General features: G+C 41.0%; 1 protein-coding gene across 1 annotated transcript in view; it reads left to right on the top strand.

Moving 5' to 3' along the window:
• The window catches only part of LOC145782994 (guanylate cyclase soluble subunit beta-1-like), a 110753-nt gene that overhangs the window by 80795 nt on the left and 12093 nt on the right, over positions 1-17865 (top strand). Inside the window, exons 11-14 of the mRNA XM_082594751.1 lie at positions 6878-6998; positions 8469-8585; positions 9692-9832; positions 10270-10424. Of these exons, the coding sequence (XP_082450877.1) occupies positions 6878-6998; positions 8469-8585; positions 9692-9832; positions 10270-10424 (534 nt within the window). The remainder of the gene's footprint in view (positions 1-6877; positions 6999-8468; positions 8586-9691; positions 9833-10269; positions 10425-17865) is intronic.

Consider the following 17865-nt stretch of genomic DNA (forward strand, 5'->3'; position numbering starts at 1 on the left):
AGTTTTACATACGATCACACAACGCAACACGACTGCAAATCTACATAACGATGAACCAAGGTAGGAATTCGGCATAGCGCCTTACAAACGGTTGATTACTGAATTGAATTCCCGAGACGCGCAAATATGCGCTCAAAGGCAAGAACTTCCTGGAACAAATCTAGTGACGTATACGTGTGACGTCAGAGACGACAGACCTTTCTAGCGCTACACTCTACAAGAAACTTTCCCAGTCCGAGGATAAAGATTCAATCAATCAATCAATTTATGCGTTAGTTTATCTTTAACGATTAGGATATATACAATAAGAAAGCAAAAATCTGTTTTCTGAGTCTAAATAATGGTAAAGATTGAAGATTTAAAAAAACTAACGCAGGCCAAGCCGCTGATGTTGAAGATGCAACATCTCTGCTTGAAGTTGATGTTATTTGTGCAGTTTCTGTGTTAATTTTACTGCATAAAGCATCTTATGAATTGTTTTAACGCCAATAGCCAAATAGTTGAAACCCAATAATAACAACAGCCTAACCAAAATATTACAACAATTAAGTTATTTTGGCAGCCGATTGTAGCATCGAATAGACAGCGATAGACACGTGTTTCGCCCATGAGGCTGGGCTCATCAGTATCGCACCGTATTCTTGCCACTTGAGTAATCGACCGCCGCTTTACCAGTCAGTTTAACTCTTATCTTTGTGGAAAGAAAGAGCCAACAAAACCAGCAGGTGCCAGGGGTAGGTCAATGTGAAGAAAGGCGTTCTTCCCGGCTATCAGCACAAGGCTGATTACTCACTAGCACAGCGAGCTGCAGTGACGCTTCGCTAACCAGAACGGTGTAGCTTCCACGCCAGCCATTGAGACCTCCAATTAAACGTTTAAGTTATTTTGGCAGCCGATTGTAGCATCGAATAGACAGCGATAGACACGTGTTTCGCCCATGAGGCTGGGCTCATCAGTATCGCACCGTATTCTTGCCACTTGAGTAATCGACCGCCGCTTTACCAGTCAGTTTAACTCTTATCTTTGTGGAAAGAAAGAGCCAACAAAACCAGCAGGTGCCAGGGGTAGGTCAATGTGAAGAAAGGCGTTCTTCCCGGCTATCAGCACAAGGCTGATTACTCACTAGCACAGCGAGCTGCAGTGACGCTTCGCTAACCAGAACGGTGTAGCTTCCACGCCAGCCATTGAGACCTCCAATTAAACGTTTAAGTTATTTTGGCAGCCGATTGTAGCATCGAATAGACAGCGATAGACACGTGTTTCGCCCATGAGGCTGGGCTCATCAGTATCGCACCGTATTCTTGCCACTTGAGTAATCGACCGCCGCTTTACCAGTCAGTTTAACTCTTATCTTTGTGGGATTACTCAAGTGGCAAGAATACGGTGCGATACTGATGAGCCCAGCCTCATGGGCGAAACACGTGTCTATCGCTGTCTATTCGATGCTACAATCGGCTGCCAAAATAACTTAAACGTTTAATTGGAGGTCTCAATGGCTGGCGTGGAAGCTACACCGTTCTGGTTAGCGAAGCGTCACTGCAGCTCGCTGTGCTAGTGAGTAATCAGCCTTGTGCTGATAGCCGGGAAGAACGCCTTTCTTCACATTGACCTACCCCTGGCACCTGCTGGTTTTGTTGGCTCTTTCTTTCCACAAAGATAAGAGTTAAACTGACTGGTAAAGCGGCGGTCGATTACTCAAGTGGCAAGAATACGGTGCGATACTGATGAGCCCAGCCTCATGGGCGAAACACGTGTCTATCGCTGTCTATTCGATGCTACAATCGGCTGCCAAAATAACTTAAACGTTTAATTGGAGGTCTCAATGGCTGGCGTGGAAGCTACACCGTTCTGGTTAGCGAAGCGTCACTGCAGCTCGCTGTGCTAGTGAGTAATCAGCCTTGTGCTGATAGCCGGGAAGAACGCCTTTCTTCACATTGACCTACCCCTGGCACCTGCTGGTTTTGTTGGCTCTTTCTTTCCACAAAGATAAGAGTTAAACTGACTGGTAAAGCGGCGGTCGATTACTCAAGTGGCAAGAATACGGTGCGATACTGATGAGCCCAGCCTCATGGGCGAAACACGTGTCTATCGCTGTCTATTCGATGCTACAATCGGCTGCCAAAATAACTTAAACGTTTAATTGGAGGTCTCAATGGCTGGCGTGGAAGCTACACCGTTCTGGTTAGCGAAGCGTCACTGCAGCTCGCTGTGCTAGTGAGTAATCAGCCTTGTGCTGATAGCCGGGAAGAACGCCTTTCTTCACATTGACCTACCCCTGGCACCTGCTGGTTTTGTTGGCTCTTTCTTTCCACAAAGATAAGAGTTAAACTGACTGGTAAAGCGGCGGTCGATTACTCAAGTGGCAAGAATACGGTGCGATACTGATGAGCCCAGCCTCATGGGCGAAACACGTGTCTATCGCTGTCTATTCGATGCTACAATCGGCTGCCAAAATAACTTAAACGTTTAATTGGAGGTCTCAATGGCTGGCGTGGAAGCTACACCGTTCTGGTTAGCGAAGCGTCACTGCAGCTCGCTGTGCTAGTGAGTAATCAGCCTTGTGCTGATAGCCGGGAAGAACGCCTTTCTTCACATATTACAACAATGTTACATATTTTTAACACGAAAACGACCGCGTGTTCGATATACATACAGTGACCAGACGAATTGACGCATAGCTATAATATTGTAAGCTGTAAGATGTATGGATTATAAACCGGAACGTTTTTCTTAGAAATCCCAAATAGTATTAAATTTCATTTGTTTGCTTATTACATTTTAACAAAAGCCAACACTAAACAACAGCAACAGATGTGTGGGCAGAAATTCAGTTGCTAGCCACCCGGTTATTGTCACCTTTCTAACTTATTGCACGGCAATAAAGTATCTAGATCAACGTGATCAACATCTCGTATCAATTTATATATATTGAGCTCACCTTGAACAATCTGATAAGTTGTTCAAAGAAAGTGGAAAAATAAAAATAGATTCAGCTTGAAGCGGAATTCTGATGCATTATTGGGGCTACAATGTGGAAGCATAGACTACAGTATTATGATGTTAGCATAATTCTGCAGTACCTGTGTATTCTCTTTTTAAACTTTTATTCTGTTAAAATGACACACTTTGCACTAATCTCACTTGTCTGCATCCTGCGCATCAGCAGATGTTTACACAGAATGGTTTTTCTGTTATCACGCTGAGATGACACATAATTTTTTTCTTGTTAGTGGAGCGCATCTTCATCAATGGGACTTTCTTTGTTCAAGTGCATTGCAGGTCTACTTACGATGTTATCTTTACGTTGATTTTATCAAATTATTAATTCAACTGCACTTACATACCTTCCTGGGAATGATGCTAGACATACAAATGTTACAGAAAATAATTTAGTTGTAATTTAATCTTGATTCTTAAATCAATGACGCTGGAGGCATACTGTAGCCTAAAAGATATGAGCAAGTAATCTGAGGACTTTTTGTTCTGCATGAGGGAGTGGTGTACTTATAGTACTTAGTACTTTAACGTTCCTTGACTTTTACTTAATACGAATCAAAAATGCAATAAAAAAGTCCTGCTATGTAACTTACTACAGTTTTAACACTAAATGAACGGGATGCGTCAATTGACGCAAGATGTTGGACAGCTCACATTTTAGGCGTTCAATCTATAAAACTGCACTTTTTGTTTTAAAAACTGCTTTCAATTGTTTTTATTTGCAGTAAGTGAATCGAACACACACATTAAACGCAGGTGTCAGTTTGAAATAACCAGTAAGTCATGTTCGAATAAAATTTTCTCATGCAGGTGTTTTACATGTTTTTGCAACATATAGTCCGCACACTGGCGCCATACAAGCTAGATATTTGTCTGTGGCACAGTTTCTGCATCTCAAGATTGCGCGGGCAAGATGTTGTGTCACAGCAGGCGTCGCCCCAGGTAGACTTTGTAGGGAAAACCACGTACATAGCCTGGTCCTACAAGCTATGTCAAGGGATGACCACCTCCTCAACCAGATTGTCCTAAACTCGCACTCCCAAAAGCCCCAGCGCTTGAAATCTCGACGCCCGTTCTCCCGACATGCTGCAGCTATCTGCAAATCGAACTTCCACATTTCCGAAGTTTGGAACCGTGAATGGAGAGAAGTTGCGAGACCAACCCAATTCACAGTCCTTCCCAATACCAACACCCCACCTGGAGCAGAACTACCCCGGAAGGAATGGGTGAAGCTCAATCGCCTGCGGACTGGAGTGGGCCGTTTCAGCAGCAACATGTTCCAGTGGGGCCTCGCCGATTCACCATCTTGTGCGTGTGGCTCAGATTTTCAAACTGCACACCACATTATCTATCAATGTCCTGTATACCGACCACAAGATAGACATGTGGACCTAACAATGCTCGATGAATACACAATCCATTGGCTGCTGTGCCTGGATGTAACAACGTGATCTGTGGCGGCCTCAAACGCAAGAAGAAGAACAGCAGGCGTGACATTCGTGCTGGCAAAACTAAAAGCTTTTTCTGCTGTTTCTCTGCAAGATGTCTGTAAAGTACCAGTCAGCTTTTCTGTTATCATTTGTATGTATTCTCTACAGCTGATAGTGGTCCTACATACGTTTGTGTATGTAATTCAACTCTTTATGAGAACCATATCAGCCACATTATAAAATATATGTACAGGCTACCATTTAGTTGCTGATTTGTACGGAGTAAATCCTTGTTATTTGGCCGTAGACATTCACTCCCACTTTTGTCAGATTATAATATGTTATTGCGTCTGGTTTCTTCTTTGGAATTTCGTTGGAAGGCACCTGAACATCTGGGTACAAACTGTTCGAAACTGCTACATTTTAGCTGCTTTTGCACTGGTAGGTACTGAGTGTAATTGCTGGTTGTCCGTCATACCTGAAAACTTCGGTTTTGTGCAAATTTTTTTTCTTTTTATATTCTTCTGGGTTTTCTATATTGTTCTTGCACAATGTCCCAACCCCAAAATTATACTACTTTGCAAATCGCAACGCCATGTGGTTTGGGTTTGAATCTTTATCCTCGGACTGACAAAGCCTTGATAGGTTATTCCTGGTAGTTTTGCATACTTGTAGAGGCTTTTGACGCAGGGCCGGTTATCGAGATTGGCAGAGGGAAGTTTCCGATTGTTGAAGTGTTGTTGCCGGAGAAGTATTCCATTCGTTAGGTGCCGCTGAATGGACATCAGTCTTTAGAATACGTTGCTCAAGCGCACACCCCGAGAGTTGAACCAGCCATACTTGATCTTGAAGCTTCTTCGTTCACAAAGTCACGAGCTAACCAACTGAGCTATCGGGGCGGATCAAGGAAAGTGAAAAATTAACGCATGTGACATTGCAACATGCCTGAAAAACGGAAGCAATTAGATTCTATACAGCATCTCTTTTCACATTTACATTTATGTCACTGGTATCATCTTTTCTTACTCTTTTGAACAAATAATGATAATCATTCGCTATCTCCGCTTGCAGCAGATTGCGCATCAACATGGGTTACTTGACAGGGTTCCATGTGATTTTATGAGCCGTACTGCTTCCATGCTGACTCAAGGCAGATTAGAAGAGGGTGATATGTCACCAGATTATTACCCGATTTATCTTCACTGCGCTGTGCAAGAAAGAACACAATCGGTACCCTTTAGTCTTTGGTATGACCAGACCTGGAATCGAACCCAGAGCTACCAGCACCAGAGCCGAAGGCGATAACCAACCAATAACCATAACCAGGCGATAACCAATTTGAACAAATACCGTTGATCAAATATTTGTTTTCTGCATCATCTGCCAACCAGAATTTTATACCAAACTTATCTGGTTTAACTGACAACATATTGTATGACCTTGCATCGTGCCTTGCACGGCAACAGTTGCTCATACCATTGTGGTGTTCCATTGTGACATGGATGCTTTTTGACAGGTAAAATAAAACTGTTCCTAAGTTGTGAAGCTAGTGCAAACCTGTTGATTCGCCCATTCCTGTGTTTGGTAGCGTGGTCGAGCGGATTTCACTCGATGTCACGGTTCTTTCTATCTCTTACCAGGAAAGAGACTTGGGAAAGGTCGACGACTTAGTTTATTGGCATATCAAACGTAAAACAGTTAAATGATCGTCGAATAATATTACATGTGAGATGATCAATGAAAATTCTTGAAGGACTTTAACGAATGGTTCAGCACTTCCAACAAACAATCAAAATAACTGTGAACAGCAATAGATTCCAACACATGTAACTCTGATATTTGACTTCAATGTACTTCTTCTCACGACTTGTCATACAACTCTAATTTTAATCGCAACTTCTTATAGAAACAACTCTCACTTACTCGTATTCAATGATTTCAACTTCAATTTCTATCAATTTCAATTATAATCTCAATAATCAATTACGCAAATTACGCCACCATTCGTAACCGGTTTGTTTTGACCAGTAACTTCGAAAAGGTACCATAATGTTACTTCATAAGAACTCATTGTTCTGGTCAAGTTTTACTACCCGTAGATATCTTTGTGACATCATAACAACCTACTACCTGACAAATTGCTCGATCTAGTTAGTCGGAGAATATTCTAATCTTGTACGAAAAGTATCGTTCTTCAGTTGAGTAGTTACTTTTAGATCTTCTTGGTTTATGTAGCAAGCGAGATGAGTGGAAACAAAGTTTTGTAAAACATTGGTGTAGCCTACTACAAGTTGCATAAATTGGGGTTCATATAATATAGATGATCTATGTTATTTAGGTAGGCCTACAAGATATTATACAACAAAAAGTATAAAACTTAAAGGAATAGTTGTGTTACTACGTTATTAATGTATGATCTCATTAATAGGTATTCATGCGCTTTTTTTTAGACTTCTTTATGCAGTGCTTCCCCCCTGGGTAGCAAACGAACTACGTCACAAACGTCAGGTGTCACCCATGCGCTTCGAAAACGTTACAATTCTTTTCAGCGGAATTGTGGGATTCCACAAGGTGAGTGGGTAGAGGATGATGAAAAACTGCACAGAGCAATTTTTATTCTTGGTTGTTTTCGGGCATGAGTCAAAATATTGTCCTTGCAAACATTGAGCCAGCTGCACTACGGCGCCAACGTGCTGTTCTTTCCCTGAGCCGTAAGGCCCTAAACCCCGGCCATCTGCTACACGCAACCACGCTGAGATGTCCACCAAAGCAGCGCCTAAAATCAAGAAAGCCATTTGTACGCGCTGCACAAGACCTTCTGACAGCCTCTGGTGGAAGTCCTAGCAAACAGTGGTGCCACGTGGCGTGGAGTGAACAATGGTCAAGCAGCACATACCCACTTCGCCAAGTATTCAGATCCCCGCCCGAGAACCAGCTGGGCCATGACCTCTCTAGACTTGCCTCATCAAGGTGTAACCGTTTGCTCACTGGTGTTGGACGCTATGGTGCAGACATGCTGCGCTGGGGCTTGGCAGAGAGTGCTGCTTGTCATCATCATCATCGGCCATGCCTGAATAAGGCGTCGGCTACCGTGAGTCTCCATAACGATCGATTGTCCATACTTCTAATTAGGTTTTCAAAATTTTGATTTGTCCATGTTGAAAGATTTTTGAAGATTTCCAAACGTGGACGTCCCCGGTGCCTCTGACCAGGAAATCGCCCCATCATTACCGAGTGTTCAATTCCGCGTTTGCGGTAGACATGCCCGATAAATGTCATTTGCCTTTTTTTGATAGTTGTGATGAGGACGCCAGGGGTGCACCCAGAGCGTCTCCACACTTCTTCGTTAGTAATTTTATCCATCCAGTTAATTCCCATCATTCTACGAATGAACCAAATTTCAGCACTGTTGATCTTCTTCTCTATCTTCGGGCATACAGTCCAGGATTCACAGCCATATAGCAGTCCAGGATTCACAGCCAAATGTACACATGTAAAATTGTGAGTGTGGTGCTGGTGAGTGTGGTGAAATGCAGACGGCGGCCCACATTATCAAGGATTGCCGGCTATACAGACAACCTCATGGTATGGAAGGCCTAGTTTCTATAGATGATGACACCAGGCAGTGGCTAACCAACGGATGCCCTGACATATAGCGACAACACGAGAGAAGAAGTCAAAATATTGTAAAAAAAAGTTGAAATAATTTTAGTGCAGCCTAAACCTCTAAAAACGTAGTTCGAAGTTTCGGACAGCTCAGCTGTTTGCTCACAGTGAGCATCGAACCAAGATCATTACTTTTTTCCGAAAACCTGTTGCTTCCTTCCACTATTCTGCAATGCATTTTCTTTAAAAATAGTTGCTAATATAATATTATTAAATTTTGCGTCATATTGAGCCTTGTGACAATTTTCTACCAGGAACATTGCACATGATATCAAGTTTTTACACAAATCGGCAATTTTACAACAATTGTACGAACACCAATTTGATCAGGCATGACTGGATTGCCGTGTTCAGTCATTGTTTTTTTGTTTCCAGTTTTGTTCTCGCAACACGAGTACGGAAGGAGCGATGCGAATCGTGTCTCTGTTGAATCAAATTTACACCAAGTTCGACAGTTTGTCTGATCCTAAGAGGAATCCTTATGTTTACAAGGTGTTGTTGTGTACACAATTCTATCACCTATCTGTCTTTTGACACTTTTGCTTGCAGCCTGATTCAAATCTAGGCTAACCAATTGTGTTTAGATTTCAGTGATCAACAATTTACTTTTGGAACATAAACTAAGAGCTCTTTTATGGCAATTATGGAAAGCATGGGGTGATTATAGTAGCGATGGCGACTCAAACAATGCAAAAAAAATTGCAAAAAATTTATCTAGAAATGGAACATGGAACGTTAGAACACTTTACCAAGCGGGAAAGTTGGATAACGTTTGTAGAGCTACAGTAGACCGAATAAAAGTTGATTGCCTAGGTTTATGTGAAATTAGACAAACCGATTCGAGAGAATTTACTTAAAACGAAAAAAAGATTTTCTATTCAACTGGCTCAAAACATCAACATGCAGCAGCTCTAATACTGACTGAGCGATTTGCAAAGTCAGTGCTCTCTTTCTGACCAAAGAATGGACGAATGCTATTGGTGAAACACACTGCACGCAATTAAGTCATTGCAGCATGGTTTGTCTACGAAAGCAGAACTATTTTTCTGGTAAATCACGCACAAAAAGCTGTTTTCAATGTTACGCTTAGTTTCTGCAGTGAAAGTTCATGTCTTTCAAGCATAGCCTACTTGAGAATAAACCGCACTTTGAGGAATCGATCCTTGAGAGGAATCGAATTTTTGCAATCTACGTCTAGTGGAATAGATTGTGATACGTATATTGAAAGCGTTTTCAGCCGAATCTATTCTTTATATCTCTTGCGTCATCGTTTTTCACTTGTCATGAAGGAGTCAAGATAGTTGAAGAATGAAATTTGTTCAATTGTACTGTCTCGATGAAATGGGCATTGGGGCTGTGTTTGGAGATAGCCAGGCATAACACGGGTTCCGTATTTTGCGTTAATAAGTGTTAGCCTCAGTACATTTTTCGGATTAAGCCTCCAAGATTTGTACTAACCGACGTCTACAAGCATCTCCAACACCTAGATGGTAATCATTTTTTGTTATTGTTTTGTCTTGTGTTATTTGTTAAAAGCTACTCTATTGCTTCGAAGTAACTTAGAAACGGAAACAATAACCATGTTTAACCTTGAAAAGGTGGAAACTGTTGGAGACAAGTACATGGCAGTGAGTGGTCTTCCAGAACCTTGTCATGATAACTCACGGCATATCTGCGAGTTGGCTCTACAGATGATGAATTTAAGCACTCGGTTAAAAATTGAAGGGGAGCCGATCCAGGTAAACGCTTTTACAATAAAATACAAAAAAATTTACCCAAAAGTTTTAATTTCGAAACATGATGCTCAAACTAGAGGTTAATATTAAATGATTAATTATATCGTCACCATTAGAAAAAACATCATGGAATATTGCTTCAACTGCAGTAATTCTATCCATAGAAGACAAAATTTCTCAATCAAAAACTTTAATTCTTAAAGAATAATCTGGTTTTGGTTATTTGTGCAAGGTCGATATGAAAAGGTCCTGATAAATCGGAAATTATGTAAAGTCACTGAACAACACAATTTGCTATACAGTATATTTGGGACACCTTGTGTCTTCATCTTATGTAAGGCATCTGCATGGTCTATAACTGTTAGCACAGTACAGTTCTTAGAACAACTTTTGGATTGATCAAAAATCTACGACTGTGTTTAATCATCAACTATTCTTAGGTCACCATTGGCATACATACCGGAGAAGTGGTAACAGGTGTCATTGGTCAACTTACTCCCCGTTACTGTTTGTTTGGTAACACGGTGAATATATCGTCACGATGCGAGACCACCGGTTTGGAAGGACATATTAATGTGTCTGAATGCACCTACAGGTGAATATTATATCATCAAGGCACCTTTAAAGTGACATAAAGCCAGCTAAAATAATAGCATCATGCAATAATTTGAGCATCGCTTTTAGCAGTGCCACGATTTCTTTCTATCTCTTACCAGGAAAAAGACTTGGAAAGGTTCAATGACGTAGTTTAATGGGTCAAACCGAAAAGCAGTCAATTAAATGTCGAATGGTTCTACTATGAAATGATAATCTGACTTCTTGAAGGACTTTAACGAACGGCTTCTCAAATAACTCTAATTTCGATCAGAAATTATATCAGCATCAATTCTCATCTACTTGTATTCGATTACTTCAGCTCTCAATCAACAATAATTTCCGCATCAACTACCAATCCACAACTCATAACACAACTCTCATAACCAACTCAATAATAATCATCATAATAATAATCTCAGAATCTCAGAATACAAACGACACCACTATTTATAGTTGGCTGTTCAGTCCAGTAACTTCGAGAAGGTTACATCATAAAGAACCATCGTTCGGTCACGTAGCATTTAAATGTCAACAAGCAGAAGCTTATAGAAGTCTAAAGAATGTCACGTTCGCAAGAAAATTCTTACATAATAACGATTTCGCAATCGGACATTTACAGATAAACAACCTTATGACGTCAAGACAAACGACGCTCAGAAATCATGAAAAACAACAGAACCTTCTAGATTTGCATGCTTACAGATGATTCTAGAAATACGTTACATAATACAAATTTCTCAATCAGAGGTTACTTCAGGTCATAACCGATAATAACACACCGCACCAGAATTCCATAATGAAAACAACACGCTCGTTGAAGATACAAAGCAAGCCATCGCGAGGCATTGCACCTTGATTGTGACATACGCCCCCCCTTAGAATATTGTTGCAAACAATATAACAACACAATCAATACAAAACACACCACAAAACAATTAATTACTCAATAATCAATTCTCATGAGTCAATCGTTGCATGATCTACCAACGATAGCTTTTCTCAAAACAATAGTCACGTTTTCTGCGAAAGTTTCCAACGTCCTCAGCAACTTCAGTGCATCGGCGAGCGAGATGACCCATCTTCCTACATCGGAAACACCTCCTCTCCGGACAGTCCTTGGCCAGATGACCTGCTTTATGACAATTGTAGCAAGCCTTTTCATCAAAAGGGCAGCTCCTGGCTATGTGTCCAATCTCCCCACATCGGTAGCAGTGGTTGTCACGGCAACGTCTATTTTCCGAATGTCCGCCGTCAGCAACGCACTCCCTGGCGAAGTGTCCGCGTCTACCGCATCTATAGCAAACTCCAAATGGTCGTCGCCTGCCTCTTCTCCTCGGTTCATCGCGCTCGTAATATCCGTCATCGTGAGATCGTTGCTGATTATCTGCAGAACAATCTCGAGCAAAGTGACCATTCTTGCCACAAGAATAACAGGTAACTTCAGAATCCTTCTCAATAACACTTCCGATTATAAGATCAACTAAAGGATTTTGTAAACATAACGCTTTCACAGTCCCACTACAATACGGAGTTTCGATATATATCATCGCTAACGGTCCTTGGATTGAAGTGGTATCTATCTTTATCACATGGCCAGTTTTTCCCGTTAACTGACTGTCTTTAACCAAATCTCTCCTCACCATTATACCCGTAGAACCAGAATCACGTAAAACTTTTACCTTTTTGTTTCCAACTTTTCCATCCACTACTGGCAGGTGATCTTCAGGTATTATTTTTCCGCAAACATCTTCATCCGGTTTCTCCTCGTCAAGCTTGGGTTCAGGAATCATTAACGCACAACCGCATCGATAAACGTCCTCTGTGTTTTTCTCATTCTTTCCAGACTGATTGGAAAGGGAAAACGACTTGTCCTTGCATTCCTTCGCTTCGTGTCCTTGCCTATTGCAACGATTGCACCACTTCCTCGATTCCAGATGATTTCTGTTAGTCTTCCTCCGGCAGTTAACAGACTTATGACCTAAGCCATTACAATTAAAACAACGTACTTCTCTTGGAACCGCACCTCCTTTAAAATTATTTGTTTGCTCCTCGTCATTATCGCATGACAACGTTTTTTCAGTCGACAACTTCTCATCATGAGCAACTAAGTACTGTTCTGCCACACTGGCTATTTCTTCTAGATTCTTTGGACTTCTCTCCATTAGATAAACAGACAGATCTTTTGAACATGAATCTGTGAATTGTTCCTTAACTATAAGGTTTGCCAATCCGTCCAATGATTGTTCGGCCCCCGAAAGTTCAAACCATTTTAACAAAAGGTTTCTCAAACGTTCAATAAATTGACCTGGACTTTCGTGTCGTTCAGGCTTTGCCTCACGGAATCTTTGACGGTATCCATGCTCGGTAAAATGGTATCGCTTTAACAGAGCTAGCTTCAATCTGTCGTAATTCATGGCCTCTTCTTGCGAAAGTCTTGAATATACATCAAGAGCTTGTCCCGATAATAACATGCTTAGCTGGGTAGCCCACGTCGACTTTTCCAATTTAGCTATTGTAGCATATCTTTCAAATCTTAACAAATAACTATCCAGCTCATCTTTTTCTTCAACAAATGATGGCAAATCTGGACGTCTAACTTGCGCCACAATAACATCTCGAGCATTATCATTAGTAGAATTAGATCGCTCACCAATGTCCAGCTTTTGTCTTTCTAATTCAAGTTTTAACTTTTCCAATTCATATTGCGCTCTTCTTTCTTCAGCTTCTGCTTCGCGCTGCGCTCTTCTTTCTTCAGCTTCTGTTTCGTACTGCCATTGAGCACGTTTTTCTTCAGCTTCGCGCTGCGCTTGTTTCTCTTCAGCTTCTCGTTGAGCTTGTTCTTCTTCAGCTTCGCGCTGCGCCCGCTTCTCCTCTGCTTCAGCTTCAAATTGTGCTCGCTTTTCTTCAACTTCAAGTTGTGCAGCTTCAGCCGCACGCTGTGCTCGTTTTTCTTCAGCTTCAAGTTCTGCTTTCCTTATTTCACGAGCAGCTCTTCTATCTTCTCTTTCGTCAGCTTCTCGCTGAGCTTTTTGGTCCATTATCTTGTGATACTCTTCCATCACAAACTGAGACTTTTCATTACCAGTCAGCCCCATTCGTTCAGCCATGCTCCCTAAGTCTTCAATCATCTCATGTTTGACAGTATCCGCCATCTTGACATTAATTTATTATTCTTTCAATAAATCTTTGGTATTCTTCGGTTTTTCGGTTAAATCTTTTCGGTTATATTCCCGGACGAGCCCCCAGAATGCCACGATTTCTTTCTATCTCTTACCAGGAAAAAGACTTGGAAAGGTTCAATGACGTAGTTTAATGGGTCAAACCGAAAAGCAGTCAATTAAATGTCGAATGGTTCTACTATGAAATGATAATCTGACTTCTTGAAGGACTTTAACGAACGGCTTCTCAAATAACTCTAATTTCGATCAGAAATTATATCAGCATCAATTCTCATCTACTTGTATTCGATTACTTCAGCTCTCAATCAACAATAATTTCCGCATCAACTACCAATCCACAACTCATAACACAACTCTCATAACCAACTCAATAATAATCATCATAATAATAATCTCAGAATCTCAGAATACAAACGACACCACTATTTATAGTTGGCTGTTCAGTCCAGTAACTTCGAGAAGGTTACATCATAAAGAACCATCGTTCGGTCACGTAGCATTTAAATGTCAACAAGCAGAAGCTTATAGAAGTCTAAAGAATGTCACGTTCGCAAGAAGATTCTTACATAATAACGATTTCGCAATCGGACATTTACAGATAAACAACCTTATGACGTCATGACAAACGACGCTCAGAAATCATGAAAAACAACAGAACCTTCTAGATTTGCATGCTTACAGATGATTCTAGAAATACGTTACATAATACAAATTTCTCAATCAGAGGTTACTTCAGGTCATAACCGATAATAACACACCGCACCAGAATTCCATAATGAAAACAACACGCTCGTTGAAGATACAAAGCAAGCCATCGCGAGGCATTGCACCTTGATTGTGACAAGCAGCATGGTTAGTTATTTCACAATTGTAGATTGAAAGTTCTTTTTCAGCCCAATGCTGCGTGTTTGCTGTTGTAACTGCGATTTTTCACGAGCTTTTGGAACACAGTTCCCTAATCAAGTGCAAACGACTAGGAAACTGTGTTCTGAAAGGTCGTGAAAAAATCGCAGTTACTACAGCAAACCCGCAGCATTAGGCTGAAAAAGAACTTTCAATCTACAATTGTAAAATAATAACATGATGTTTAACAGAGAAAAAGAGATCATGTTATTTCTTAAATCTGCAGTTTTGTAAGCTCTACACTCGATACAAACTGGGTTGGGTCTATTACACCGGTCAACAAAAAAATGTTTTTTTTGATACAGAACATGAAAACAGGTGTTCTTAGCTGAATTTGGGGCGCTGATTTCAAATATGAAGTCAGATTTTCTCTATCACGTCACGTTTTTGAGATACCGACATGAACCAAATTTTGCTATTTTCAGCATATAGCAAAAATTCGAGCGCTAAAACAATCATAAAAAGTCAATGAGGATAAAACAGTTATCGACCATTCAACAAGAGCGTAAACAATAAACAGTCAAAAGCAGTTAACAGTAATGTAAACAGCAATGTAAACTTCAGTAGGTGATCAGAGGCATAGTCAGGGAGGGGGAGAGAGGCACCATTGTCCCGCCGAATTGTAGGAAGCTTTGAATTGTAAGTAAATTTTGCATACATTAGCAAGTCGAAATAATGACATATTGTTTTAACTGATTACATCAAGTAGACCTATCCAAAGAACTCCTCATAAAATAAGAATTCCTCATCTCTAACTGGAGGAAGCGGAATAGCAATATCAGTACGGTACCATGGATAACAGGTAGAAGAGCTGAAGGGCAAACTGGATATTCAATCTTAGACTTGTTTTTGCGTGATAATCCTTTGATGTTGGTCATGTAAAAGTAACAGTCTGAGTGATGGTTACTTTGCTCACGCCATATCATTGGCACAGCAAAAGGCATAACCTTCCTTTTACCATCAAGCCATAACAGACGGCCTGTTCTGCACCGATTGCAGCAAATGTGTGGGGCCCAGCTCTTGTCTTGGTCACCGATTTGACATCCAAAGTAGTGCTTGTACGCAAACTTGACTCTGGTGGAGAGCTTCATAGTGTGGGAAAGTGGAGTGTATTCTCCGCATATGTAACAAAACTTGTCTGGATGGTTCAAGCAAGCTCGCCTTGAGCTGCTTGGTCGAGAACTCATACTTCTGGCAGTCTCTATTGCTGACTACGTTAGTAAAAAGTATACAATAACCTGAAAAGACACATTGTGAAGTTATGCCTCCATACACAATACTAAGCTTCACCAAATACATTAGCTGCGCATAACTGCAACACAAAAGCAGCAAAAACCTCAAAACCAAAGATACAGACACTTAGAGAGATAGAAATGATTCAAAAAAGATAAAAACCTTATCTGTACCACACTTCTACTTAGTTATATATTTGTGAGATTTGCTTTTGGCTTACCGTGCTCACAAAGTTGAAAGTATCAAAGGATGTGTGAGATGTTGAATACGTAGTTATAGGGATCATAGCCTTTAAGTTCGATTTGATACTTTGAAAATAGTCCAGTTCAGTTTATTTTATTGTGTTAGCGAAAGATGAACTGTACAAACAGAACAAAAGGTTTAATTTATTTGTTAAGAATAATAACAGATCAAAAATCGCCCAAGTCGACTACCACGCCAATATTTAAATAAGTAAAATACAGTGGAACAGCTAACTGAAGTAAATTAGCACTAAGCATTACAATATTCAAATACACATGAATACGTGAAATCAAGAATTTTCAAAAAGTTGTTTTTGAGCTAAATGCGTTTTAACTATTTTGGTCATTTATTGTTGTTGAAACTTCGATAATGATGGTATGCTTCGATACAGTGGTAAGAAGTAATATTCCTGAAAATTGCACTCGTTGAAGATTCTGCGGAGAAATTAAGAAAAGGTAATCTCCCTAAATTTGGCCCCTTTTACAACTCAACCAGATGGCATGTGCTGCAAACTCTTTGTAACTACAGTAGTTTCATTAATGAAAAGTAGGCACAGATCACAAAAAGGTTGATGAAAACACATAGAACAAGGCAAAACAATAATACAGCAATGTCTAAGGCATTTATTTACTACTCATAGTCAGAGTTTTCTTCGGCCTTACCGTGAGGTGTGCAACTGTGCATGCATTCAATTCAATTGTATACAACCGGGTTCTATCTGTTTAAGAGAGACATGATAACGCCCAATGTCTACTTTTCCTCATACAAAAAAGGTGTTGTATTTCCAGACGTTTAATATAAAATAAGCAATAATAATAGTAGTAGCCAACCAAGTGAGAAAACCATTTACCTCTTGTTACTTACTGATTCAGTTTATATAAACAACGCAATATATAGTAAGAAAGAAACGCAAAACAATCAACTAAAGAACGTGGTACAGAACGCTTAATTGATTACATGCGCACTGCGGTGGTAATCAATTCTAGCGTCTGTACCAGAAAACGCTGAATGTTATTATGTAGTGAGGCAGGTCACAAGTTACATAAAATCAACGTAAATAAAATGACGACTATAACACTTCCCCCGATAATTTTTATACACAAAGAAAAATATGAACAAGACACCGAATTAAACAATAACACTCAAAGTCGGAAACGAGTCGGTCTGCGGCGACGGCTCGACCTTCGTGGGTTGTGTGGCCCGAATTCCGGTACAGTCGATGTGTCGTCCGAATCCGTTCGAGCTGAGATGGAGACAGTGGAGAAGTCGACTGTTGGTGCAGGAGTTTCTCCCGGCTCCTGGTCCTCCGATGATGCATAGCGAGGTTGCAGTTGGTCCATATGGCGCCTCCGCGTCGGACCATGTGGCAGCAGACGCACCACGAAGATTCGGCTACCCTGTCGCTTAATCACCTCGGCTGGAACCCAACGATGATCCTGGCTCCGTCGTGGAGTGAATGATAACGCGTAACAGGGATCTCCCGGTTTGAAATGTCGTTTTGTACCTTCGGAGGCGTCCATGTTCGGGGTTTTGTCGGGGTTTTGTCGGGGTACCACTTGAGACGGTGTGGGGAGAAGCGTGTCGATCTTGGTTCGAATCTGACAATTGTGGAGTAATTGGCTTGGAGTAGCCACTCGGAGTGGGCGTGCGTCGATACTGCTGTAGGAACTCCAAGACAGCTTGTTTCGGGGGCAGGGAAAATTTGCGAAGTGCTTGCTTGAACGTACGTACGAGGCGCTCCGCCACTCCATTGGTTTCCGGATGGTAAGGGGCACCCGTGATGTGTACCATACCCCTCTCCTTACAGAAAGTTTGAAATTCTGTGGATTTAAAAGTAGTAGCATTATCGGTAACTATAGTATTGGTCACAGCGGTAAACCA

Source organism: Aplidium turbinatum, chromosome 14 (assembly GCF_918807975.1).
Source record: "Aplidium turbinatum chromosome 14, kaAplTurb1.1, whole genome shotgun sequence".
Classification (NCBI taxonomy): domain Eukaryota; kingdom Metazoa; phylum Chordata; class Ascidiacea; order Aplousobranchia; family Polyclinidae; genus Aplidium; species Aplidium turbinatum.